The sequence below is a fragment of the Coturnix japonica genome, chromosome 3 (assembly GCF_054131305.1).
Source record: "Coturnix japonica strain WE chromosome 3, WE-NBRP24, whole genome shotgun sequence".
In the NCBI taxonomy this organism is placed as follows: Eukaryota; Metazoa; Chordata; class Aves; order Galliformes; family Phasianidae; genus Coturnix; species Coturnix japonica.
In genome coordinates this window covers 37,487,902-37,509,164 of record NC_140665.1, presented here as the reverse complement: position 1 = coordinate 37,509,164, position 21,263 = coordinate 37,487,902, and the positions used below count along the sequence as shown (strand labels likewise).

General features: G+C 46.5%; 2 protein-coding genes across 8 annotated transcripts in view; both read left to right on the top strand.

Moving 5' to 3' along the window:
* The window catches only part of SLC35F3 (solute carrier family 35 member F3), a 130,633-nt gene extending 113,882 nt beyond the window's left edge, over positions 1 to 16,751 (top strand). For 5 of the 7 annotated variants that reach the window (XM_015857841.3, XM_085543394.1, XM_015857844.3 and 2 more), the window contains 5 exons: positions 11,277 to 11,496; positions 12,860 to 12,985; positions 13,163 to 13,355; positions 13,912 to 14,001; positions 15,099 to 16,751. In XM_015857841.3, coding sequence (XP_015713327.2) covers positions 11,277 to 11,496; positions 12,860 to 12,985; positions 13,163 to 13,355; positions 13,912 to 14,001; positions 15,099 to 15,343 — 874 coding nt within the window. In that variant the 3' untranslated portion in view covers positions 15,344 to 16,751. The remainder of the gene's footprint in view (positions 1 to 11,276; positions 11,497 to 12,859; positions 12,986 to 13,162; positions 13,356 to 13,911; positions 14,002 to 15,098) is intronic. The other 2 variants (XM_015857842.3, XM_085543392.1) reach the window with 1 other exon arrangement.
* A 3,335-nt stretch (positions 16,752 to 20,086) lies between these two features.
* Positions 20,087 to 21,196, top strand: COA6 (cytochrome c oxidase assembly factor 6). Its single transcript, XM_015857845.3, has 2 exons — positions 20,087 to 20,270; positions 20,705 to 21,196. Exons 1-2 carry the CDS (start codon positions 20,127 to 20,129, stop codon positions 20,798 to 20,800), a joined length of 240 nt encoding a protein of 79 aa, XP_015713331.2. The 5' UTR covers positions 20,087 to 20,126; the 3' UTR covers positions 20,801 to 21,196.
* The last annotated feature ends 67 nt before the right edge of the window (positions 21,197 to 21,263 follow it).

Below are 21,263 nucleotides of genomic sequence, written 5' to 3'. Positions count from 1 at the left end.
CATTTCTGGGATGATTTATGTATACATTAAATTTGATTGCAAGCAGTTGCCTTATACATATAAACCTCAATTTTCAAAGGTCTCTTAGGATCCTTTAGGTTTTAATTGCAGCCTTACATAAAACAGAATTACCTCATTCTGGTACTGAACATGAGAAAATCTGGAGACAGGGAGTTAGTAAAGTAAGTCTGCTGTTCTTTCACAAATGACTTTCTAGAACTAGGGAAAATAGCTGTTTAAGTTATGCACTAACCATGCTCCTGTAGTTTGCTACATGCATCGTTGTTGCAAGCATCGCTGATCATTAAGAGAAAATGTTAAATATCCATATGGCAAAGAAGAACAGTAATGAACTCAATTTCACATCAAAACTGAAGAGCAGGAATTATTAGATAGAATGTTGTTATTTTTTCCCTGCCTTATATCTTCAAGATACTGTTCTGTGCTTTCTGCTGGGCAGCTAACATGGCTTTCTTCCTTCTCTCAGTCCTGAAGCTGCCTGCTGAGCTTCTTTCACATGCTGGGAATGTCTTGGTGTATGGCTCAGCCCACCTACCAACTATTTCAGCTGCTGAGATGCTGTGAGCTGATTAAGGCATCCATCATCTTATACATTCCTTAGATGCCATGTGATGAGATGAACAGAAAAGAGATTTAGATTTAGTCCTTCTTTGTCTTATTCTTTCTCACAGGCCACACGTTGGCTTAACTCAAGCCCAGGCACATTTTCCTTGAAGAACTGTTCATTCATGTATCTTTGTGTTCTATTTATTTATTTCTAATTCCCTTTTTCTGCTAGCATGTGTGCTAGGTTGGATCTCCATTACCGAAACCTATGCCATCTTTGCCTATCTCATGCAGCTGTGTAAAGTGTCATTATTGCTCAATGTTTGTTTGAAGTGAACTCCTGGGAAACCCTGATCTGCACTGGCGACCTGAGCTGGGTGCTTTCCAACAAATACCAAATACTGTGCCTATGTCAAAGGGCTTGTAGACAGGGCTGAGGCATGTACATGCACACAGATCCGCTGAAAATAGTTGATGAGTGATGACTACTTCTGTTTGTGTCCATGTGGGAGAGAGCATGGTCCCACGGTATCTGCTGAGGGAAGGTTAGGCAGAATCCTGAGAGCATCAACTGGGACGATGCTTTTCTTGCCCCTTGCGGAGATGCGTAACCCTGAGCAACACAGAAAGTGATACGGTGGCACAGTGTGGCGGATGAACAGGAAGGGATGTCCTTGTAGATGAGGATGAGCCCAAGGTTTTCTAAAGACCTGATTCCTCTTTTGTTGAAATGAACTTTCTGCCAATGGAATGCTGATGTCTCACCCCTTCGTGTCACAACCTGAAGTAAGACATCTAGATCATACCCAAGTCCACAAAAGAGGAAGCCCTGTGCAAGTAGAAGGCAGCTGCCACGTCTCCCATTGAATATCCCCCACGAAGGCCTGCAGTATGGCACCCATGTGGCTGGGCTGCTTTAACCAAAAGCTTTTCCAGAAATCCAAGGTCGAGAGAAATCTACCAGAGTCTCAGAAAGATGTAAGCCTGCTTCCCCAGATAACACCAACAAGTCAGCTGGTTAAATTAATGCGTGCCTGCTCTTCAGCTGAGTGCTTACAGAATATGTAGGCTGTGACACATCCCCAGCAGTAACTCTGTTAAATTTTTCAACACCCCCTGCTATACATGTGTAAGAATTTGCAGGCACACCAAAACAGGCCAGACGACTGTGCTTTTCTGCTCTGCTTTTTAGCTGCTCTCAGAGCGGTGCTCTGCCTCCTCCTTTCATCCTTTCTGCTATAAAACTGAACGTTCTTCATTTCTCATGCAATGCTTGTACATGGCTGCAATTGCACTGACCGTAACTGCAGCCAAAAGGGTATCCAGTGCAAATTATGTAGCACATTCGGATAGTGGCCTCTGGAGCCACAGCTTTGGGAGAAAGCCAGAAAAGCCATTTTATAATTACAGTTTAAGTCCAGGGGCTTTATAAATCTGCTATAAAATAAATAAATAAAAACAGTCACAAAACAGAGCAGGCACGCCTCCAGTTTCAGGCATTAATAATGGCTGGCCAATGTCCACTCCCCTCCCAGGTTGCAAACCTGCAGCCAGGATGCCCTATGCACTGTGCTTCTCCATACGAGAAGGGAACAGGTTTTTGATTGACGTTGGTGCAGCTGCTCTGGGAGCAGAGCATTATCCTGGAAGTCAGGATCACAAGGTCGTTCTCCAAAACGAAGGAAGGAATAAGCATGTCACAGGAGCAGAAGGTGGAAGACAAATGAACCCGGTAATGTCGGATCTGGCAGTACTTGGCTGTCCTCGCTGCAGCTCAGCTTTCAGGTCCTGCAGGCAGGAGGGAGTCTCACTGCACAGCTCCTTACAACCTCGCTTCGAAAATCACATTCCCACACTCCCTGTAACTCCTACCCATTAATTCAAGGAAGATGCCATAAAATGCAGCTGCGTGTCTGAAATGGAGCTATTTTGCTTTAGCTAGAAGTGAATGGTCTAGAAATGGATGTTGCTGCATGCCGAGCTGATGTGTATCAAAAGACTTTGATTTCTATAGTCAAAAACATGCAAAGAACAGAAATGACTTTTGTGACCCTAAATCAGGTGATAATTGCTCTGGGTCTTTCCTGGTACTCCTATGTTTTATTTTAGAGATTCTGTATTTTAAAATGATAATCATCTGTGCTACAGTCGATCATGTGGTGTCTGAGCAGCTAAATGCAAGAAAACTCTTTAACAGGCTTTGTTCCAGGCAGTTTATTAAAGCCATTACAAGAGGCACATCACAATGTAATAAACGCAGAAGCAGATAATGGTCAGAACATTTCTAGCATGAAATGCACCATCTATTCCAATTTAGGGAAATCCAGGTTAAAATCTGTCCTTTTTATTCGGCAGTTTCGAATGTCACATTCACATTTCTGAGACAAATACAGATATGATGCTCCTGAGTCCGCACAAGTTTACTATCAGCAGTCAGGCTCTGCCATTTAAGCATCATAGGACCTCCATTCTTCCAGGTGCTCTTGCTAGATGGTGTCATTCCATTGCAGACAGTCCTAACTCTCCCACTGTATGCTGTGCTCTTTCCCAGGAGTTAGTTTTACAGTTTTCTTTACAAGCAATGTAGTCTTGGTAAATCTAGCTGCCCCTGCAGCAGGATGGATGGCTCTTTGTCACTGCAACCTGCAGGACCAGCCACATGCTGGCAAGGCTGCCATGGTCTCAGGTGAGCTGAGTAGGGTGTCTGCAGTTTAGATCATCCTTTCAAAGACAACAGAGCCGTAGTTCAGCTCTGCATTTGCACCTGAGTGGTTCTGAGTGCATTAGTTGATTTAGTTAACTAAATTGTCATTAATCTGTCTCTGATCAGCAGGGACTTACACTTGTCTTCCAGGCTGAGAGGAGCTGAGTGAGAGGTGCCTGTCTAATGCCTCCAAGGTGAATGAAATGGCAGAGTGGAAAGGGGACAAGAAAGAGTCAGGGAGTCCTGCAGCAGGGGGATGCTGGAAACAGGTTGGGGCTTGGCAAACCCAAACAGGTAATTCCTGCATTGTACGAGTCCATTTCTTCACAGGCAATGCCAAGTCTATCCCACACTGACGCAGGATGGGCATAAGTATTATTACTTCAATCATTTTCATGCTGAAAGCACAAGTACAGCATTTGGACCAGCAGATGGTTTTCCCAGTTCATTAACTCAGAATTCTGCAGCCTGTTCAGAAAAGTTCCCGTGCTATCACTGTGTCAGATAAGGACTCCTTGCTGGTTCTAAGTCTTTTATGGAATGAATCGGTACTTTCAGTGGTGACCGGGTTGAAATCCTCATTTATAGATTTGCAGCCAAGATTAGGATGGCACATTAAATGCTAGAGTGGTACCAGCTCTCTCTTCATCAGGGTGATGTTTCCAGAGTGCTCCTCTGGACAGAGATGTTTTCCTTTTGCTGAAGATCACACAAAGCAGAGCTGAAAGAAATTGTTTAGTGGGCAATAAAAATATAAAAGAAGAAGAACAAGTACATAAAAAATGTCACTAAGGAGGAGAGCAGCGTGCGCTGTAACAGCCTGATCCAAAAGGCACTGACGTTTCCCCCCACATGCATTGCAGTGACAAGACCTGACTGCTTTGTGTTTTCATACTTCTGTGGTACCAGAGATTTCTTGCCATGTTTTGATGATGGCTCCACCATCTCTTGTCTTGTGGGAGTAAAACCTTAAAATTAGGAAATATTTCATATAAATAACACCACATTTCTAAAGCCTACAGATCAGCACTCTGCAGCAGAGTATCCGTGGAAGGCTTCAGATTTAAAGCAAATTTCCTCCTGGACTCAAAGAACAGCTGCATATCCCATCCAAACACATAAATAATAATTGCAGGCATCCCGTTCCGAGAGGTGCTCGTGGCTTCCAGCAGTTCTGGCAATCTCCAGTGTCAGATTGCGCCACCAGCTGAACTTTGGAATCTATTTTTATTTATTTTTTATTCAATTCAGCAAATCTGAAACCTGCAGTTCTGCTTCCCTGGGATTTCTGTCTCTCTCTCAGCACTGTTGTCATTTCTGGTCTTGCCAGCAGCTGCAAATGACTCTAATTTTCTTATAACCTCTCAGTAGCTCAGTCTCTTCAGCGTCATAATCTCTTAGTTTACTTGTGGAACTAATCAATTTTATCTGATCTCTCTCTCCCTTTGTATTCCTGCTTTGTTCTTTTTAATATCACGCTTGCTTTACTTCATTCTGTATGAAGCAATCCAGGGCTAATAACCCCATTAGGTTATTTTTGGTCTTATTTTGTCTCTAATGAGGATGCTGGTTGTGAAGTCTAGAGTAACAAGAAAAGTCAACACCAAATGCGCCAGAAGTGGGAGGTCTAGGTTGGATATTAGGAGGAAGTTTTTCACACAGAGGGTGGTGATGCACTGGAACAGGTTGGCCGAAGAGGCTGTGGATGCCCCATCCCTGGAGGCATTCAAGGCCAGGCTGGATGTGGCTCTGGGCAGCCTGGTCTGGTGGTTGGTGACCCTGCACATAGCAGGGGGGTTGAAACTTGATGATCATTGTGATCCTTTTCAACCCAGGTCATTCTATGATCTTCCTGTCTAACAGGCTTCTTCATAGCTCTCTTCTGTCAGTCACCACATTGTAGGGAATATACACACAGGCATGTGGCTGCTCATGTCAGGTGTCTGGAACCATCTTATTCTGTGCACATACCTAGCACTTAGACAGCACTTCCTCCTTGTGCAGATGGCTTTAAAGATCCAAACCATATGAGTTCCCAAAACTCTTCACTGCAGCTGTACCTACCTAGCTTGCCTTGAGCACAGTCTCTGGCAGCTTGAGCTGCCGTGGCACCATTTCTGTGCTTTTCAATCCTTTAAAAACACGGTGGGTGTCAGTCGTTTCAGTTTTGCCTGTCTGCTGTTGCAACAAGAAAGTGTTCATATTGGGAGCCAGAAATTACATATTTCTCCTGTAGAACGAGTAATTGACTTCCAAGCCGTTCTCAGTTATTGTGTGCCTTGAGAGACCTAAATGTACCAGTAACTCAGAGAGAAGTCATTTGCTTACTGTTACGTATTGCTCTGTTATTATCATTTATATTAAGGTCTTTCTTACAATAAATTAATGCAGCCAGCAATGGTGTAGAACGTGTGTTTTGAAGAAATACCCCATTGGGAGACATGTCAAAACAAGTAAAGCTGTTTGGAAATATGAATCTCAGAAGTGCAGTACGCGGTGTTTTATAACACCACTCTTTTGGCTCTAGAGTCATCAGCTGTATTCCTTCACTCCATGTGATGTAAGGCTGCTGTGTTTCACAGTTCCTCACACACTCGTTTCCAAGATCACCGTGCTTTGAAGCATGCTGTGAAGTCTTGCTCCAGTATGAGGGTAGATGCCACCCCTATGGGAACTTGAGGACTTGGCACCCCTCTGCAGTGATGCTTTGTGCAAGACATCTCGAAGTTAGAGCATGCTGGACCGGGGCTGCTCTGACTTTGTGTTAAACAGACAGCAGCAGTGCAATTAAAAAGGCAAACAAACTTTGGGCAGAAAGGATTCACCTGCTGTTGATATGGGGTACTCAAAACATGACTGTAAGTAGAAGCGTTTAGAAAAAAATAGTTTCCTTTATGAATCCCGGTTTACTTAATGCATCTAGCAGCAATGTGTGCTGTGTGCCGGCTTCTCCGATGTGTCAGTGAGCTCTGCTTGCTTTTTTTTTTATCACTTTCCTTCTTTTCACTGACTAGGTGCCAAATTGATGGTATCTCTTTCAGTAGCCCTTGAGTCACGTGCTTTCCTGTTCCTAGCTGCCCCAGCATCCTGTCACAGTGCTGAGCAGATAGTATGTAGGCTGTGAGGTTATTTCCCTCATTATCTGTACTACAGTTTGATGCTGCTATTGAGTGAGGATTTACTGAGCTAATCACTTTTGCCTATGGCCCAAGGCCATGGTATCACCAGCAAGAATAGCTGCAAGCTGACAGTGTCTTCCCTGCTATAACCACATGTATCTTCATGTGGAGTCTTTCTGACCATTCATAGGCGTGAAAGTCCAATGTGAATGTGTGGGAGTGTGTGTGTGTATGTTCTATCACATATACTTTGTTATATGTATTGTAACACTGGTGTTTGTGCAGCCAGTGTTATCACAGAGGCGTTTCTCTCTTCCTAGTATTGCCCCATGTCTTTCTGCTTCCCTCTCCCAAGACACATCAGCGCTGTGCTTCTATGCAACAGCATAGCTAAAACCTGAACATTTCAGAAGCCAAGGCACCAGCTGTTACAGAGGTGTTTTATTCTTGCCTGCTTTTATGTCTGCCTGCAGCAATGGCTACAGAGCCCTGATTCCCAGGAGGCCAGCTGGCCAGCTTCTTGAAGAAGCTGATTCTTCCAAAAAGTAGCAGCGGGTGCAGGTCACAGCTGCAGCATCCAAGCCGGATATAAATCAGAACAAGCCGAGCTCAAGATATCCGCAAGTGTTCACTGCACAGTTTCAGACGCCACAAGCCTTTCGTGCCCCAAACTTCCACTGACGTCAATGGAAATTTTGGCTGATGACGGAGAGCAGTGATGATGTTGACTCCGGCAGTGAAAGGCCTAAGAGCCCGGTGTTTAGGTTTCTTCTGCCTGGGTTTGTATACGCTGTCCCTCACCACGCACCGAGCGCCGCACAAGTGCTCGGCTGCATTTACCTCAGCAGGCCGGGGCACTGCCGAGGGGGGGATGTGGGCCTGGGTCCTGGCCAAACTCTATGGGAAGGCTGTGGCAGAGCTTTGCAGCCAGCCTCCACTCCTGTGCTTGGCAGCTGCTTTTCAGTAATGAAGTCCTTCACTGCTTACTGTGCCTCTCCAGACTTCTGAGCTCACCTTTTAATGGGTGGCACCAGCACATGTCGCAGAGCTGGGGTGCAGTACCCAAATGGTGGCTGGCACAGCACTGCCCCTGCCCAGAGAAGGCTGCATTGTGCTGCTCCTCGCTCTGCTGAGAAGAACACAGCCTTCAGGGGGGAGAGTCCCAGTTACTTAGTGCTTATGGGCTCCATGCAGTCATTAGGTAGGTGGGATGCACTAGAACAGCCTTCCTGGAGCCAGAGCAGCTACCCACCAGCTACCTTACCAGGCTGGAAATCTGTGCAAGCAAGACTTTGGTCATGTCAGTGCCTCTGGCTGTGTTCTCCCTGTCCTCATCATGCTTTGGTGAGTCCAGGAGGAAGATAAGGCCTTGCAGTGCAGGATGAACATGACTGGCAGCACTGTCATCAGAATGGATGTTCAGCTGCAGTCGCAGCTCCCATTAGATCTCCTGTCAGTTTGTGTGATAAAAGGTAGTCATAGCTTTGGAATGACTCAGTCTGCCTTTGAGTCACAGTCTTAATATCCATTCTGCACCCTACAGGCGTCCAGTGAACGTGTTGCTTTTTCAACAGAATACGAGGGTGGAATCAAGAGAGAACTTGTAAGTCAGATACAAGGGCAGAGAGAGAAAAGAGTCCTGTGGGGAACATGTAGGTTTCTAGGGGCTGATGTGGGGTTGCTGTGGCAGTCTCTAAGCCAACTACATTGTCAGGACAGTGAGAAAGAATGCTCAGAATGATGGAATCCATTTGATTTGTTGATGGAAGAAGAAAGAATGTGAGCCACCCGCCCATTCTGCTGTGACCTGATCTTGACCAAGTCCTCCGCTTGTGCTCTACATGGTCACTCTTACCGGCCTTCAGCTGCTGTGGAGGAAGGATGGTGATTAGTCATGGTTCAACAGGCTGACTGATCCTTGAGCTGTGCTTTTATGTGCTGCTGTCAGAGCTGGCAGTCCTTTCCACGTACTCTTTTTCAGCCCAGCGTCAGCCTGGGAAGAAGCCTCTCGCTCTGACACCCTGCTGTGCAAATGGGCCCATTCTCTGACTCCACACAGCAGCTGCCCACTGCTTGCACCACAGGCTCATCAGGACCCCCCATGCACCTGGAAAGCTTCCCGTCCTCTCTCCACTCCCTCTTCTATCAGCCACTCATTCTATTTTCAATAGATGTGTCATCCAAGTGCCTATTGGCCTCCAGTGGGCTGGGATGTGGCTTAGATTTAAGGCAGATGCTGTGTGCTGAAGCAGGTGAAGTCGGGGGCAGCATCCTCTTGTGGGCTCTGTAACCAGCTGCTCCATGAAGCAGCCTTCGAGCAGCACCAAAAAGCTCATCTCTAAGTTTATCCAACTGTGAGCTGTCTGGTCTGCAGGTCTTGTACATTGCAATCTGGTCTTGTGCGTTTAAACTGCTTCTTTATGTTAGTTTAAACAGTTTCTCATGAAGGCTTCTGAGTGCATGCTCAGACTTGTCTCTGAAATATGTATTCGGGTGGTTTGTAAGATTTGTATTATTTGCTTCTTTCGGAGCCATTCTGGTGTATTGTGTAAATCCATAGCGAAGCATTTCCTGGGACTATTTGTTGTGCAAATGCGTAGTTTGACACGTGTGCAGTGCTCAACAAAACCAATTGCCTCTGCCACTCCAGTTGGGAGAACTGAGATCAGCCTGGAGAATTTTTTGTTTAATTCAAGAGAAGCTATTTTCCTCATTTCATTTCCCATCCAAATGAGTTTCAGCAAATGAGATGGAAACTCTTGGAATAGCTGAAAGTATAAAGGCAGAACATTGGCTCCAAGTTACATGTAGAAACAAGTACTGCTCAATGTCGTTAAAAGTAGCTGTAGCTGTCTCTGGATTGGCTTCTGGGGTCAATTCTTGCATTTAATAAAATACTTACAGATAAATATGGGCATTAATAAACCATTGGATTACTTTAAATGATGTCAATTTCTGAGGAGCTGCTTAGTATCTCAGTTAGTTGGTTTGCAGTTTGTGAGCAGGTAGGTTTGGTGACACACTTCAGACCTGCTTCTTACTTTAAGCTTCACTTCAAGCCTTTTTCTTCATCCCCGGCTGGCAGGTTTATGTGCGGTGGTTCTTGATCTGAGACATGCCACAGGAGCCTCCTGCAGAAGACAAGACGTGACATTTGGTCCCTGACTATTTTTTGTGCGTTGAATGGAGAATGTCTGACTGTGAACAGTGTTGCTGCAGACTATTTAGCCATGCAGGCCTCATCAGTGCAGGGATCAGCAAAACATGTTTTGCCTGCCAGTCTCTAATCAAGAAGCCAGATTCCCTGGCACGCTGGCTGCTTTGCTTTGCTCTGGGGAGCCTATGCTCACTGGTGAAAATCAGGAGCAATTTAGCTAAATTCAATTTGCAGGTACTCACCTTGCAAGGTCAAACAAAGCAAGAAGTGCAGACTATAGAGAACAAAAATCAACCACTGGGAGCAATGGCAGAAGAAAATATGCTTTGGAGAAGGCTGCGGTATGAACACTGACAGTGAGAAAACTGTAGCAGAAGTCAGCAGGTTGGAAAGTGAAAGAGCTGGCTTGGGCAAAGCATATGTGTGTTCCTCCCAGGTATTTCCTACCTCACTGCATCTACCCCAGAAATGTAATGGCAGCTTCAGTGGATTATTTACCTCTCTGGCACTGTTTGGCTTTGCAAAGAGTAGCAAGAAGCTGAACTCCTGGGCTGGGGGAACTGCTGTGTGTGTTTTGTCTGATTCTTGTCTACCTTCCTCTTTGGGATATGGTCTTATTTGCAAAGAGAGGTGAAAAGAATTCCTTCCAGTTTGGGCAGAATTGCATGCATTCATTTGCAAAGCAGTGAGCAATATCCCAGCTACCTAGCAATGGGGAAAGACATAACGGGAGGTGGAAGGTGAATATTGTTAAGCACGCAGTTGAGTTCAGTGGGGGAAAAAAAGAGAAAAAAAAATATAAATAACAGGACTTTTAGTGTCACCTTTGATTTGCAGGCTTTATTTGACTGCTGCACCTGCTTTCAACATGACTGAATCTTACTTACTTAGCATGGGATTTTGGCACCAACTGCTGGCCATTAACCTCACTGGGGATGCTGAGTTCCAGTGACAGATATTTTGATAGCCTTGTTGTGCTGCAGACACGCACAGTGGGACAGAGCTAATTTGCCATTTGCTGTGTTAATGAAGATACACGTTAAAAAGATGATGAGGAAAAACAAGAGCTAGCACATGGAGGATTATGAAACAGCAATTCGGAGTAAATAAGAAATTAAAAGCAGTGAGAACTCTTTGTTTGACATCCTACCACATGGAAGCACGCAGTGCCAGGGCATGCCTTGACCCTACAGCAGCCCATAGAGTTATGGCCTCACTGGCCGTAGCAGCATGCATTACAGTGTGGGTTACCTCCCAGCCCTGTCTTGCTTCCCATGACTACCATATCGAGTCCTCCTTGCACAACAGGACCGCATTTCTCTTAATGCTCCTCAGTCTTCATTGACTTACAGCCCCCTCACAGCCTGGTGCTCAATGGGAGACCTGTGCCTGAAGAGGCCTCCTCTGGAAGCCACGGCCTGCAAAAAGCCATTCAGAATTAGTGAAGTTAGAGAAAACAGGTAGAAGGAAGCATTACTGTGGAGATCAGTGAGAAGAGACTCCCAGAGCAGGGAATGCAGCTCAGAGCCTTGATCCAGGCCCAAGCACGGCCAAACTCGCTGACAGCTGCTGCTGCAGGCACCGAGATCTGTTTGTCTCCTTGTCTTTAAGGTGTGTGTCTTTCTTCCCCCATAGGAAAGGACAAGGAGCAAGAATGAAAAGAAACGTGTGTTTGCTGCAGACTGAGACTGGCTGGTGCACTAATGCTGCCTCTCTCTCCTTGTCGTAGGGAGTGCTGCCGGTTTTTTGGAGACAACGGCTTGACTTTGAAGGTGTTTTTTACCAAGGCAGCACCCTTTGGTGTTCTCTGGACACTTACAAACTACCTTTATTTACATGCAATAAAGAAAATAAACACGACGGACGTCTCCGTGCTGTTCTGCTGCAACAAAGCATTTGTGTTCTTGCTCTCATGGATCGTTCTGCGGGACAGGTTCATGGGGGTGAGGGTAAGTGACTCCTTAGCTCTGTCTCCTTCTCCCTCTCTCCCTCTGCCTTTCCTTCCCCTTTTCCAGAGCAGTGGCAGCACAGAGACCTACAGAGCAAGGACAAGCCTCTCCTGCCGCATTTCCCAGCAGAAACGAGGTAGCCTGCTCCAGAGCAGAGCACCAGAGCTGCCTGCTGTCTCCATGCTGCTCTGAGCATACAGCAGCCTTTGCTTGTCTCTACTGAGTTAAAGTTTTCCAAGGGAACTGGAAGCCTTGCAGCCCCCGCTGCCATTCTGGCAGCTCTCAGCACACGGTGTCCTCTGGCAGCAGAGCTGGGCAGATGGCACCTGGCATCCACCGTGGTGACACAGCAGTAACCAAACCAAAAGGCCCCAGGAGTCCCTCAGACCTCACCACACCAGCAGTCACATGTTCATATAACAGCAATCACAACAGTAAGACCTATATTTTGCCCGCTGTTTGAAGAGCCCTCTGCTCATCAACTCAAGCAAAGCTTTCAGTGCTTGGGAGAGGCTGCGTACCTCACTGCTGACAATTAACTTTGTAGAAGTATCACCCTCCAGCAGGAGGCTTGGACTGCCATGCAGGGTTGGAGCCAAAGGCAACTCACAGTGCTGCACAACACCCTGCCAGCAGCCAAGCCTTGCCAGCTGGTGTCTGTGCTCACCCGTCCAGCTTCCCAGGTAGTGGGAGCCAGAAAACAAATTAACTGGATTTTGCTGAGTGCATAAGCAAGGGTATCCCAAGCTAGTCCTGGAGGCAGGGGAGTGTCACGTTTATCACAGCTGGCCATGCTGGCCATTTTGATCACAGTGAAAAATTGTGTTTTACTGATGCTCATCTGTCTTGTAGCACTGTCAGTGAGGAGTGCAGTGCTGGTTGGTCTCAGGGGAGGAGGTGTGCAGACAGGTGACTGCTGCTCTCTGCCCTGGCAGCTTGCTGAATGCTGTGTATGTGCTCTCTCCCAAAACCACCTTATGACTCAGAGCCTTTCCTGCCAGCACCAGCGGTTTCTTAGTTATGTGTTATTGCCATGCACATGCTGCCAGGACCCGCTGATGGGGAGGCTCTGTGGCAGAGATGAACCCCTCTCTTCACCTCACTCCAAGACAGGATGCTGAAGGCTGGCCTGCTGCATGCTGCCCAGTACAGCCTCTCTTTCACAGCTCTGCCTGCAGCCTGGTCAGCCAGGGGAGCTGCCAGCGAGGGCAGCGTCAGCTCCTCAGGCACCAACCTGGGATGATACTCATTTCCAACCTCAGGACAGGGATACAGAAGTACCACACTCTGACATAAAGCTGCTTTCACTTTTTTCCACACTGGGGGTTGTCCAGTAACGCTGGCTTTCTTTGTCTCCAACCAGATCGTGGCTGCTATATTTGCTATTGCAGGGATAGTGATGATGACGTACGCTGATGGGTTTCACAGCCACTCTGTTATTGGGATAGCCCTGGTGGTGGGCTCTGCCTCAATGTCTGCTCTCTACAAGGTAAGCACGGCTGGGTCTTCCCACAGGAAGGTGTCTGGCTCGCATTGCTGCCTACGTGCTCCCTTCACACTCCCCTTACCCCAAGCAGGGACAGGACATGGGAAGCTGCTGAAGCCGGGCTGCCTGCTCCCAGGGAAGTGCAAGACTTACAGCAGCCCATGTGGTTTTGTCTTGTAGGTTTTATTCAAACTTCTGCTGGGCAGTGCAAAATTTGGAGAAGCTGCCTTATTCCTGTCCGTGTTGGCCATCTTCAATGTCCTCTTCGTTACCTGTATTCCTGTCATCCTTTATTTTACCAAAGTGGAATACTGGAGCTCTTTTGACATTGTTCCTTGGGGAAACCTCTGCGGATTTTCAGTTCTCTTATTGAGTGAGTACACTTTTACCTTAAGGAGTCACAATGCATGTATATGTATTACCAGAAAGCTGTGCCTCAGTGCCTGCTGACCAGATCAGCACAGGCCAGGATCTCTTGAAATAAATAAATGTATGAGCACATCCAGACATAAGCAACTGCTTGGCTGAAATCTCCTGCAGGGGAATTATCTCCTTGCAGCAGAACCATAGAATCATGGAATGGCCTGAGTTGAAAAGGGCCTCAAAGATCATCTAGTTTCAGTCCCCCTGCCATGGGGCAGTGTCACCAGCCACTAGACCAGGTGCATTAGTATAGAAAGCTGGAAGGGCCAGGAGTCCACCCACATTACCAAGCACTATGCTGAGAGTTGGGTTGTGCCCAGACCTCACCCCAATCCTGCCATTGGCGCCAGCAGGGCAGAGCTCCCTGTGAACAGCAGCATCCTGGGCAGGTCCGTGCTTTTTATATGGAAAACATACAGAGGGAGTAAGAAAGCAAAGACATTTCAAGCAACATTCTCTTTGCTTAATTTCACAGCAGTAAAAAGTGGTTTTCTTTCCTTCTTCAGCATTCAATATCCTACTGAATTTTGGAATTGCTATTACGTACCCCACCTTGATTTCTCTTGGAATTGTACTGAGCGTCCCAGTCAACGCGGGTAAGGGTTTCTGACTTGTGCACCTTGATGAACACATTGAGATCTGCCAGATAGTTGCTGGGGATAAAAGCAAAGACCTCCGTTCAAGACATTTAAAATCTTCTTTTAGAAACTGAAGGAGATGGAACTGATTCAAAATGTATGCTCTAATTGTTAGATACATATTATAGAATATTGCACAACTATTACGATTTCCACAATTGCTTTTGAAGTTACTGCCTGGAGAAGGCAGGTTATTGAAAAACAAACTAGATTTGAAATCATCTATCTATAGGCTGGGATAAAACCTCTCCGATGATGTAGAAATCTATTCATAATGATTTATTTTTTTTTTTCAAGCAGGCTTAATGTCAGACTGAAACAAATATAATTGCTTACCATCTAGAACAATCACGTGTCTGCCCTGGTAAATGATTTTGCAGGTGTGCAGACTGTAGGGCTGTGAGGGTGGACAGGGGAGTGCAAACCCAGCCCACACCACAGCCCTTACTTTTCTTGGATGGGCATCATAGGAAACAACAACTCGTTCCTGTGTTACCATTTACACTTCCTTGCTCCTTAAGTGAATGTGGGACTCACAGGCAGTGCTGGCAGGAGGCTGCCTCCTGAGGCTCTAATCATGGGAGTTAAAAAACCCTTCTAATGTGGGCAGCTCTCTCTTCTCTCCCAGAGCAGGCTCTTAAATCCATGCCTGCTGGCTGCCCAGACGGATGCTTGCCTGCCACGTGGCACAGCTCCAGGGACACACAGGCAATCTCAATTCAAGAGCCACAGCATATGGCTTAGAGAGGTTCTCTGAAGACCTCTGCTTAGTGCTGACTAACAGTGGTAGTGTGATGCCTTTTCACTCCAACACAATGCTGGCAGCATGTGAGAGGCCGCTGCAGGCCCCAGCTGCAGGCAGTGACCCCATTTGTACCCTGAGCCCCCAGCCCTGCTGTTCGCTCCCACCTGGGCTGTGCCCTGTCCCATGCTGAAGCAGCAGGCAGAACGTTTTCCTGCTCACTCAGTCTTCAGAGCCGGGGATGGGGGAGGGAAGGGGTTACTGCCCTAACGCTTTGTCCCACATAATAACACCAGTTCAATGTCCCACACAGTTGTTGATCACTACACGAGTGAAATTGTCTTCAACAGTGTCCGAGTCATCGCCATCGTCATTATCGGCCTGGGCTTCCTCCTGTTGCTCTTGCCAGAGGAGTGGGACGTCTGGGTAATAAAGCTCCTCACGCGTCTCAAAGTCCGAAAGAAGGAAGAACTCCCTGAAGGGAACGGAGACGTCGCTTCAGGACTGCCCAACAAAAGCCGGAGAACTCGCCCCTCCATGTCATCCTTTGCTCATTAAATGCTCTTTTTACCAAAACTCTGTGGTTACCTTCCACGCGATGACGCAAAGGTCTTTTCTTGGGAAGAAGCACACCTGACCACCAGGGTGTACATACCTGTACAGTTTTGATATGATCACCATCTAAGGCATCGAGTCTTGGCATGTCCAGTTTGCTTGTACCTTTTTCACATCAGACCTTTCACTTAAGTAGTACACTGAAAAGAAAAAAAGGACTGCAAACCAAGAACCTCTCTTCTCTTTTTAAATGAATGTAACATATAGTCGAAATATATTTGCATAGGTTATTTTAAAGAATGGTTTTCATGAGAAGCGGGGCAGACATTCTGTGCATTAGGTACTGAACGATGCATTGCACACTGTGATTTAAAAGAAACTAATGCTATGCTACATCACGTGTTTATTTTTGGCCAGAGCTATACTCTGAAAGTTTGAAAAGGAACCAAAAGGGAATCTTTTGGGGGACAGGAAGATGGGGGGAGAGTAGAAGGAAGGAAGGTTGGAAATGACTTTGCGTAGCTGAGCGCGTGCTGTGCTGGAACCGGTAGAAAATTCAAGTACTAAAAGCACTTGCACTAAAGTACTAGCGGGAAAGCAGTCCAGAGCCCAGATCTCCTTGTACTGCACATGGATGTAGTTCACGTTTAGAATCATGCAAGAGAAATCCAGTGCCTTCTACAGAACTCTTGTCTTTATCCGTGGAGAACCAGGCTCTGCTGTGAGTGGCAGTGCTGCAGGCTCACAGTTGCAGCCCCAGGCAGCCCAAGGTCCCACTGGCACCAAGACATGCCCAGGCTCCAGGAGCTGCAGGGGGGCCTGGTTCTTGTCTCGCTTGCACAGGTTTTACCCCTGTGTGGAGTTGCACTTGATTTAACATTAGTGTGAGGAAGGGAAGTCTTGGTCATGTGTGGGAAAATCAGACTGAAAATGAACAACAGAGCAGACAAGAGCATGGGTTGCTGATGTACGGTCTGAGAACACGAACTAAGGGGTGAATCACCAGTTGCTTTACTCCATAATTGTGAGTGTTAAGAGTTAAAAATGTAATATATTTACATCAAATGTAACACTTTTTATGAAACTTGTAAGCACCAGGATGTTTACTTACGCGATTTTGGTTCGCCATTAAATTTCTATCTGTGATAGATCACATGCTATGTAAAGAAAAAAAACGGGGGGGGGTGGGGGGGAGAAAGGTTATAGTTTACTATTTTTGAAGTTTACATTGTTGCATACAAAATGAGAAGTGTTCCTTTGAACTGCTGCCATAGCCTAAGGGTCTCTGCTGCCACCGAGGCCCTCTTTGTTGCGGGCAGGGGTGGCATCCACTTCAAAACATTTTAGCAATTCAACTTCAGATTCCATTATCTGTTTGGCAAAGCTAAATAATAAAAGATTTTAAACTCGGCTTCAGGCGGTGCTGTTTCCCTCTCTTGACTGTACCACTAATGCTAATTAGTGCTAATAACTGGTGTGAAGAGGCTTGATCTCAAAGCTCCCAGCTTCCAACATACTGCATCTTTGGGTGTATCATTTAGCCACTGCATGGTAACTGTTGAGTCACAGCCTGAACCACTGATTGAGCACCTGGGGAAAGGACCCGCTCAGCCCTGGGAGCACAGGTGAAGGCAATTCAGCTGTGTGAGCAGAAGGGGTGGAGCCGGGCTGCATCTCTCTTAGACCTCATTTAAGGGCTGACTGCTGCTGGGGAAGGGTATCTGGTTGGAGATCTTTCTCTTCTGGGCCTCTGTCTTCAGAGATGGGTGAGTACTTTTCCTTTGTAGCACCTTTCTCTTGTGCTAGTTCCTAGAATTATAGAATCACAAGGTTGGAAAGGGCCTACAAGATCATTTAGTCCAACTGTCCTCCTGTTATCCTTCCTTTGTTATTGTATCTCCTGTAATGCCTTTCCATTGAGTTGATCTTCCTGATAGTTACAGTCACCCTCAGAGCATCCCATACCTCTCCCCAAGCTCCCTTGAGGTGAGGCCGAGAACAAGTGTGTTAGTCCTTCTACTTTCCATTATCCCAATAAGTAGCATTCTTTGTCATCTTTGCACTCCGTTTTATTGTGCTGTCCAAAAGACAATCAGAAATGCTCGGAATGGTGTTAAGAACTGCACTGAATGTGCATTTAGTAAAGACTTGTTAACATCCAGCATAGATCACAGGGGAGTTCATGGCACTGCAATGGCCAGCAGCGTCAGTAGAACTCTGAGGTACCAAATGCAGCTGATACTGCTTCAGCTGCTTTATCCTTCCAGAGAGCAGCCTATACAGAGGCAAAGACTGGGATTTCTATCAGCAGTTTATTATAGTATCTTTCTTGTGCAAACTAGATTTACCCATTTTAAGCTGCTCTGAACTACACGCAGGCAAATCAACCAGATGATCTGACCTGTATTTCTCCAGGCAACATCTTGCACTGAACACCTGGCTTGAGGGCAGGCAGATGCTCAGTGAAACTTTCCAGACAGCAAAGCCTGGAGTGTAACTAGGAGGATGTCAAGAAAGCAGCACATCCGTATGGGTATGTGTCTTTAAGTGCCAAAACTTCACAGCTTTGAAGCTGAAGAATTACAGGAACTGGAGTCATTGGATCCTACTAGAGGAACAAGGTATAGGAAGGGAAAGATCTCCTGGGAAGGCGCTTGGTGCCCCTGGGTCAGCTTTCAGGTGAGGGCAAGACTGAAACTTTTTGATCTGGGACCAGTAAAGGATATACTGGATACACTTAGTACCTTGGAGATCAGGGCTGAGGTAGTAGAATCATTTGAGTCAGAAGGGACCTTTAACAGTCATGCAGTCCAACTGCCCTGCAATGAACAGGGATGCTTACAGCTAGATCAGGTTGCAGTTGGCAGGGTCTCCTGCTTGCCTCACAGACCAAAGTATAGTGTGCAATCTCAAAAGCACAGTGATTCAGTCCTGCTGCTGGGGCTGAATACATCTCTGCAAGACAGCACCACAACCTGAGCCTGGGACCAGTGCTTTGAGTCTTTTATGCCTCCTAAGTTGAGATGCTCCCTGGCAAAAGCTAAGGCTGAGAAGCTGCCTTAATCTGGTCCCTGTGCAAGCTGTCCTTGCAGAGACAGCCAGCTGTAATGGATTTTGATGGACAAGTTTAATTAGCTCACTACTATTAGAAGAGAAACAAGTAGATTTGCTTCATTAGCTGCTATGTTTTAGGGCTCTTCTGTAACAGCCTGCATCTTATTTAAAGTATTTGAACATCAGAAAAGGAAATTAAAAAGAGAACTTAAGGAACTTTTGAAAGTGAAATGAAAGAATAATTGAATGGATGCCCTCCTACAGCCTGAAAATCTTCTTTTAAAAGGAAATCATGTTCCTAAGGATAGGACCAGTAGATCAAACTAAAGTTTCCAAAGATTAAAAAGCCTCTTCTACCTGAAACTCCATTGGGGTAGAATATATTATCCATCTTTCTATGCTCATGTTTTTTCTAAAGAGAGTGTCCATCAGCATTTCTCCATGCATATCACAGACATGCTAAGATGCAACCAGTGTGCTTGTCAGTAATGAAGAGTGAATCTTTTAAAGGAGAACTAGAAGTCTGGAACTAGGGAAGCTGCAGAAGTTGTATTAGTACTGTACTTAAGAACCTGTCAAATACAATCTCTGCAATGAGACTTATTGGAAACTTCAGAAAGCTGAGTGCAATGCTTGCTGTTCTCTCAAAAAAGGACCAAATTGAGATTGTGGGAAGTCGCTCATCCTTAAGGCTCCATTGAGTACAAAAGGACAATTGAGAGACTTGAGACTTGCTCCCTTCCTCCTTTCCATAGGGGAGGGTGGCCTTTCCTTTTACTCACACAGATTATTTACACCAAATGCAGCTTCTGCTGGTACCGAAAGCAGCAGGATTGGCAAGGACTTAAAGATGTGAGCTTCAGCTTTGTCTTTCTGCCCTGGTAGCCACTATCATACACAATGGGCCAGCAAACTCAGATCTGCAGTCTCCCAGCAGAAGATATTGCTGTTCCTTTGTCTTCTGAACCTGCCAAGTCCTTGATGACTCCAGCCTGGAGGACACATGCAGGAAGGTGTATAATATTGTTCTTTTGATTTTTGGTCAATGATACATTCTAATTGCTTTCCCAAAGCATAAACAAAACCATCTCTACTTGTGTGATTCTTGATATGACCAAAGGCATGTTACTTGCTAGCTTGGCTCCTAGGAATATTGGCACTGATACCTGAAACAAATATCCACCATGTATGAGAGAAACATTGCCTTTGTGCATGTGAAGGCAAACCCATCCAATACAGCACACTTAAGCTCTACTGAAATGATAGGAAATTGTAGGATGTGTTTCAGTCTCTGTGAGAAGCAGAAATGCTTTCTTACATTCCAGTGTGTAACATGCCACATTTGAAGGCATTCAAAGGAGACTCATGACTGTCCTTCTTCCATCAAAATAGCTTTGTGAATTGCAGTCTGTTTGTAGAATGGGGAGATTCCCAGAACCCAGAGGTTGTAGTGAGCTGGGGGTCAGCCTCGTGTCATTAGTGATAGGACCAGAGGGAATGGTTTCAATGGCAGGGGAGATTCAGGCTGGACATTAGGAAGTATTACTTCTCAGAAAGGGTGGCCAGGCACTGGAATGCACTGCCCAGGGAGGGCAGGCACGGAGCTCCTGTTTAACGCCCCGCTCCCTGAGGCCCTTCCCGCCGCCCCGCCTTCCCGTGTCGGCCGGCGCATGCGCGCTGCGCCGCTTCCGCGCTCCTGACCTTCGTTGCCGGTGTGGGCAGTGCCGGCATCATGGCGGCCCCGACCATGGAGGAGAGGAAGGCGTGCTGGGCGGCACGGGACGAGTTCTGGCGGTGCCTGGACACGCACACGGAGGACGCGCCGCGCTGCGAGAAGCTGAGGCGGTCATTCGAGTCCCTGTGTCCGCAGCAGTGGGTGAGCACAGCGGGCGGGGCGGCGCGGGCAGGGGGCTGCTCCCCTGTTAGATTAAGGCGACAACCCGCCTCCTGTTACTGCGTGCCTGTATAAAAGGTCGGTCCGTTTTCTGCCTCTAAGCTCTGCCCAGAGCTGCCTCCTTCAGCCTTCATAGCAGAGGTGCTCCAGCCCTCTGAGCATCTTCATGGCCAGCGGCTGCAATGACGGAATGCTGCAGTTGTGCTCCAGGCACACCAAGGTGCAGTGCTTTGAGGGCATTGGGGCTGGGAAATTACATGGGAAAGCTGCTTCCTCACACAGCAGAGAAAGGCACAAGGGCTGCTTTTACAAACGAGGAGCAAGACCACCTATGGCCCAGTCCTGCTACCATGTACCAAGGGCCCTTGTACTGCTAATTATAGCTGAACATGAGCTTGTTTCTCCTTTTTCAACAGGTTAAATACTTCGACAAAAGAAGGGATTTTTTAAAATACAAAGAGAAGCTGGAATCTGAAGGGTTTCATCCTACAGAAACTGCTGGAAAGTCTTAGGTGCTGTGTGCTTGTTGAAGTGCAGCTACCCAGCACAGATGTGTGGCCAGAAGAAGCAGCAGAAAGCAACACAACCTCTGGAGTTCAAGAACTGGTAACCCATCCTCCTGAAATGCAGACTGCTGCTGCAATGCAATGCAAGGCCTCACCCGTCTGCTGAAAAAAGATGGTCATGGACAGCTTTTTATGGGTATGAGATAAAGGAATATGGTGCAGGGCTGTTCACACACAAAAGGCTTAGAGTTTGTAACTCCAGTCACTGTTTGCAAGAATAAATGATTCTGTGATAGCGTTTATTGTTCTTTTTAGAACATGGAAAAGTGCTTTTTTTTTTTTTTCCTTAAGTGGATTAACTTTCCCCAATAAAGCTTTTCTGACTTTGCTTCCTTGTCAAAAGGAAATGGTGATGGTGTAAGTATGTCATTCACATTTGTCACTGGCCAGGTATTTCAAAGTACACACC

What these genes read in the sequence shown, in the direction of transcription:
- COA6 (XM_015857845.3), top strand. Translation starts at nt 20,127, where the DNA reads ATGGCGGCCCCGACCATGGAGGAGAGGAAGGCGTGCTGGGCGGCACGG. An exon ending in CCCTGTGTCCGCAGCAGTGG is followed by an intron (nt 20,271 to 20,704) that starts GTGAGCACAGCG and finishes CTTTTTCAACAG; the next exon opens with GTTAAATACTTCGACAAAAG.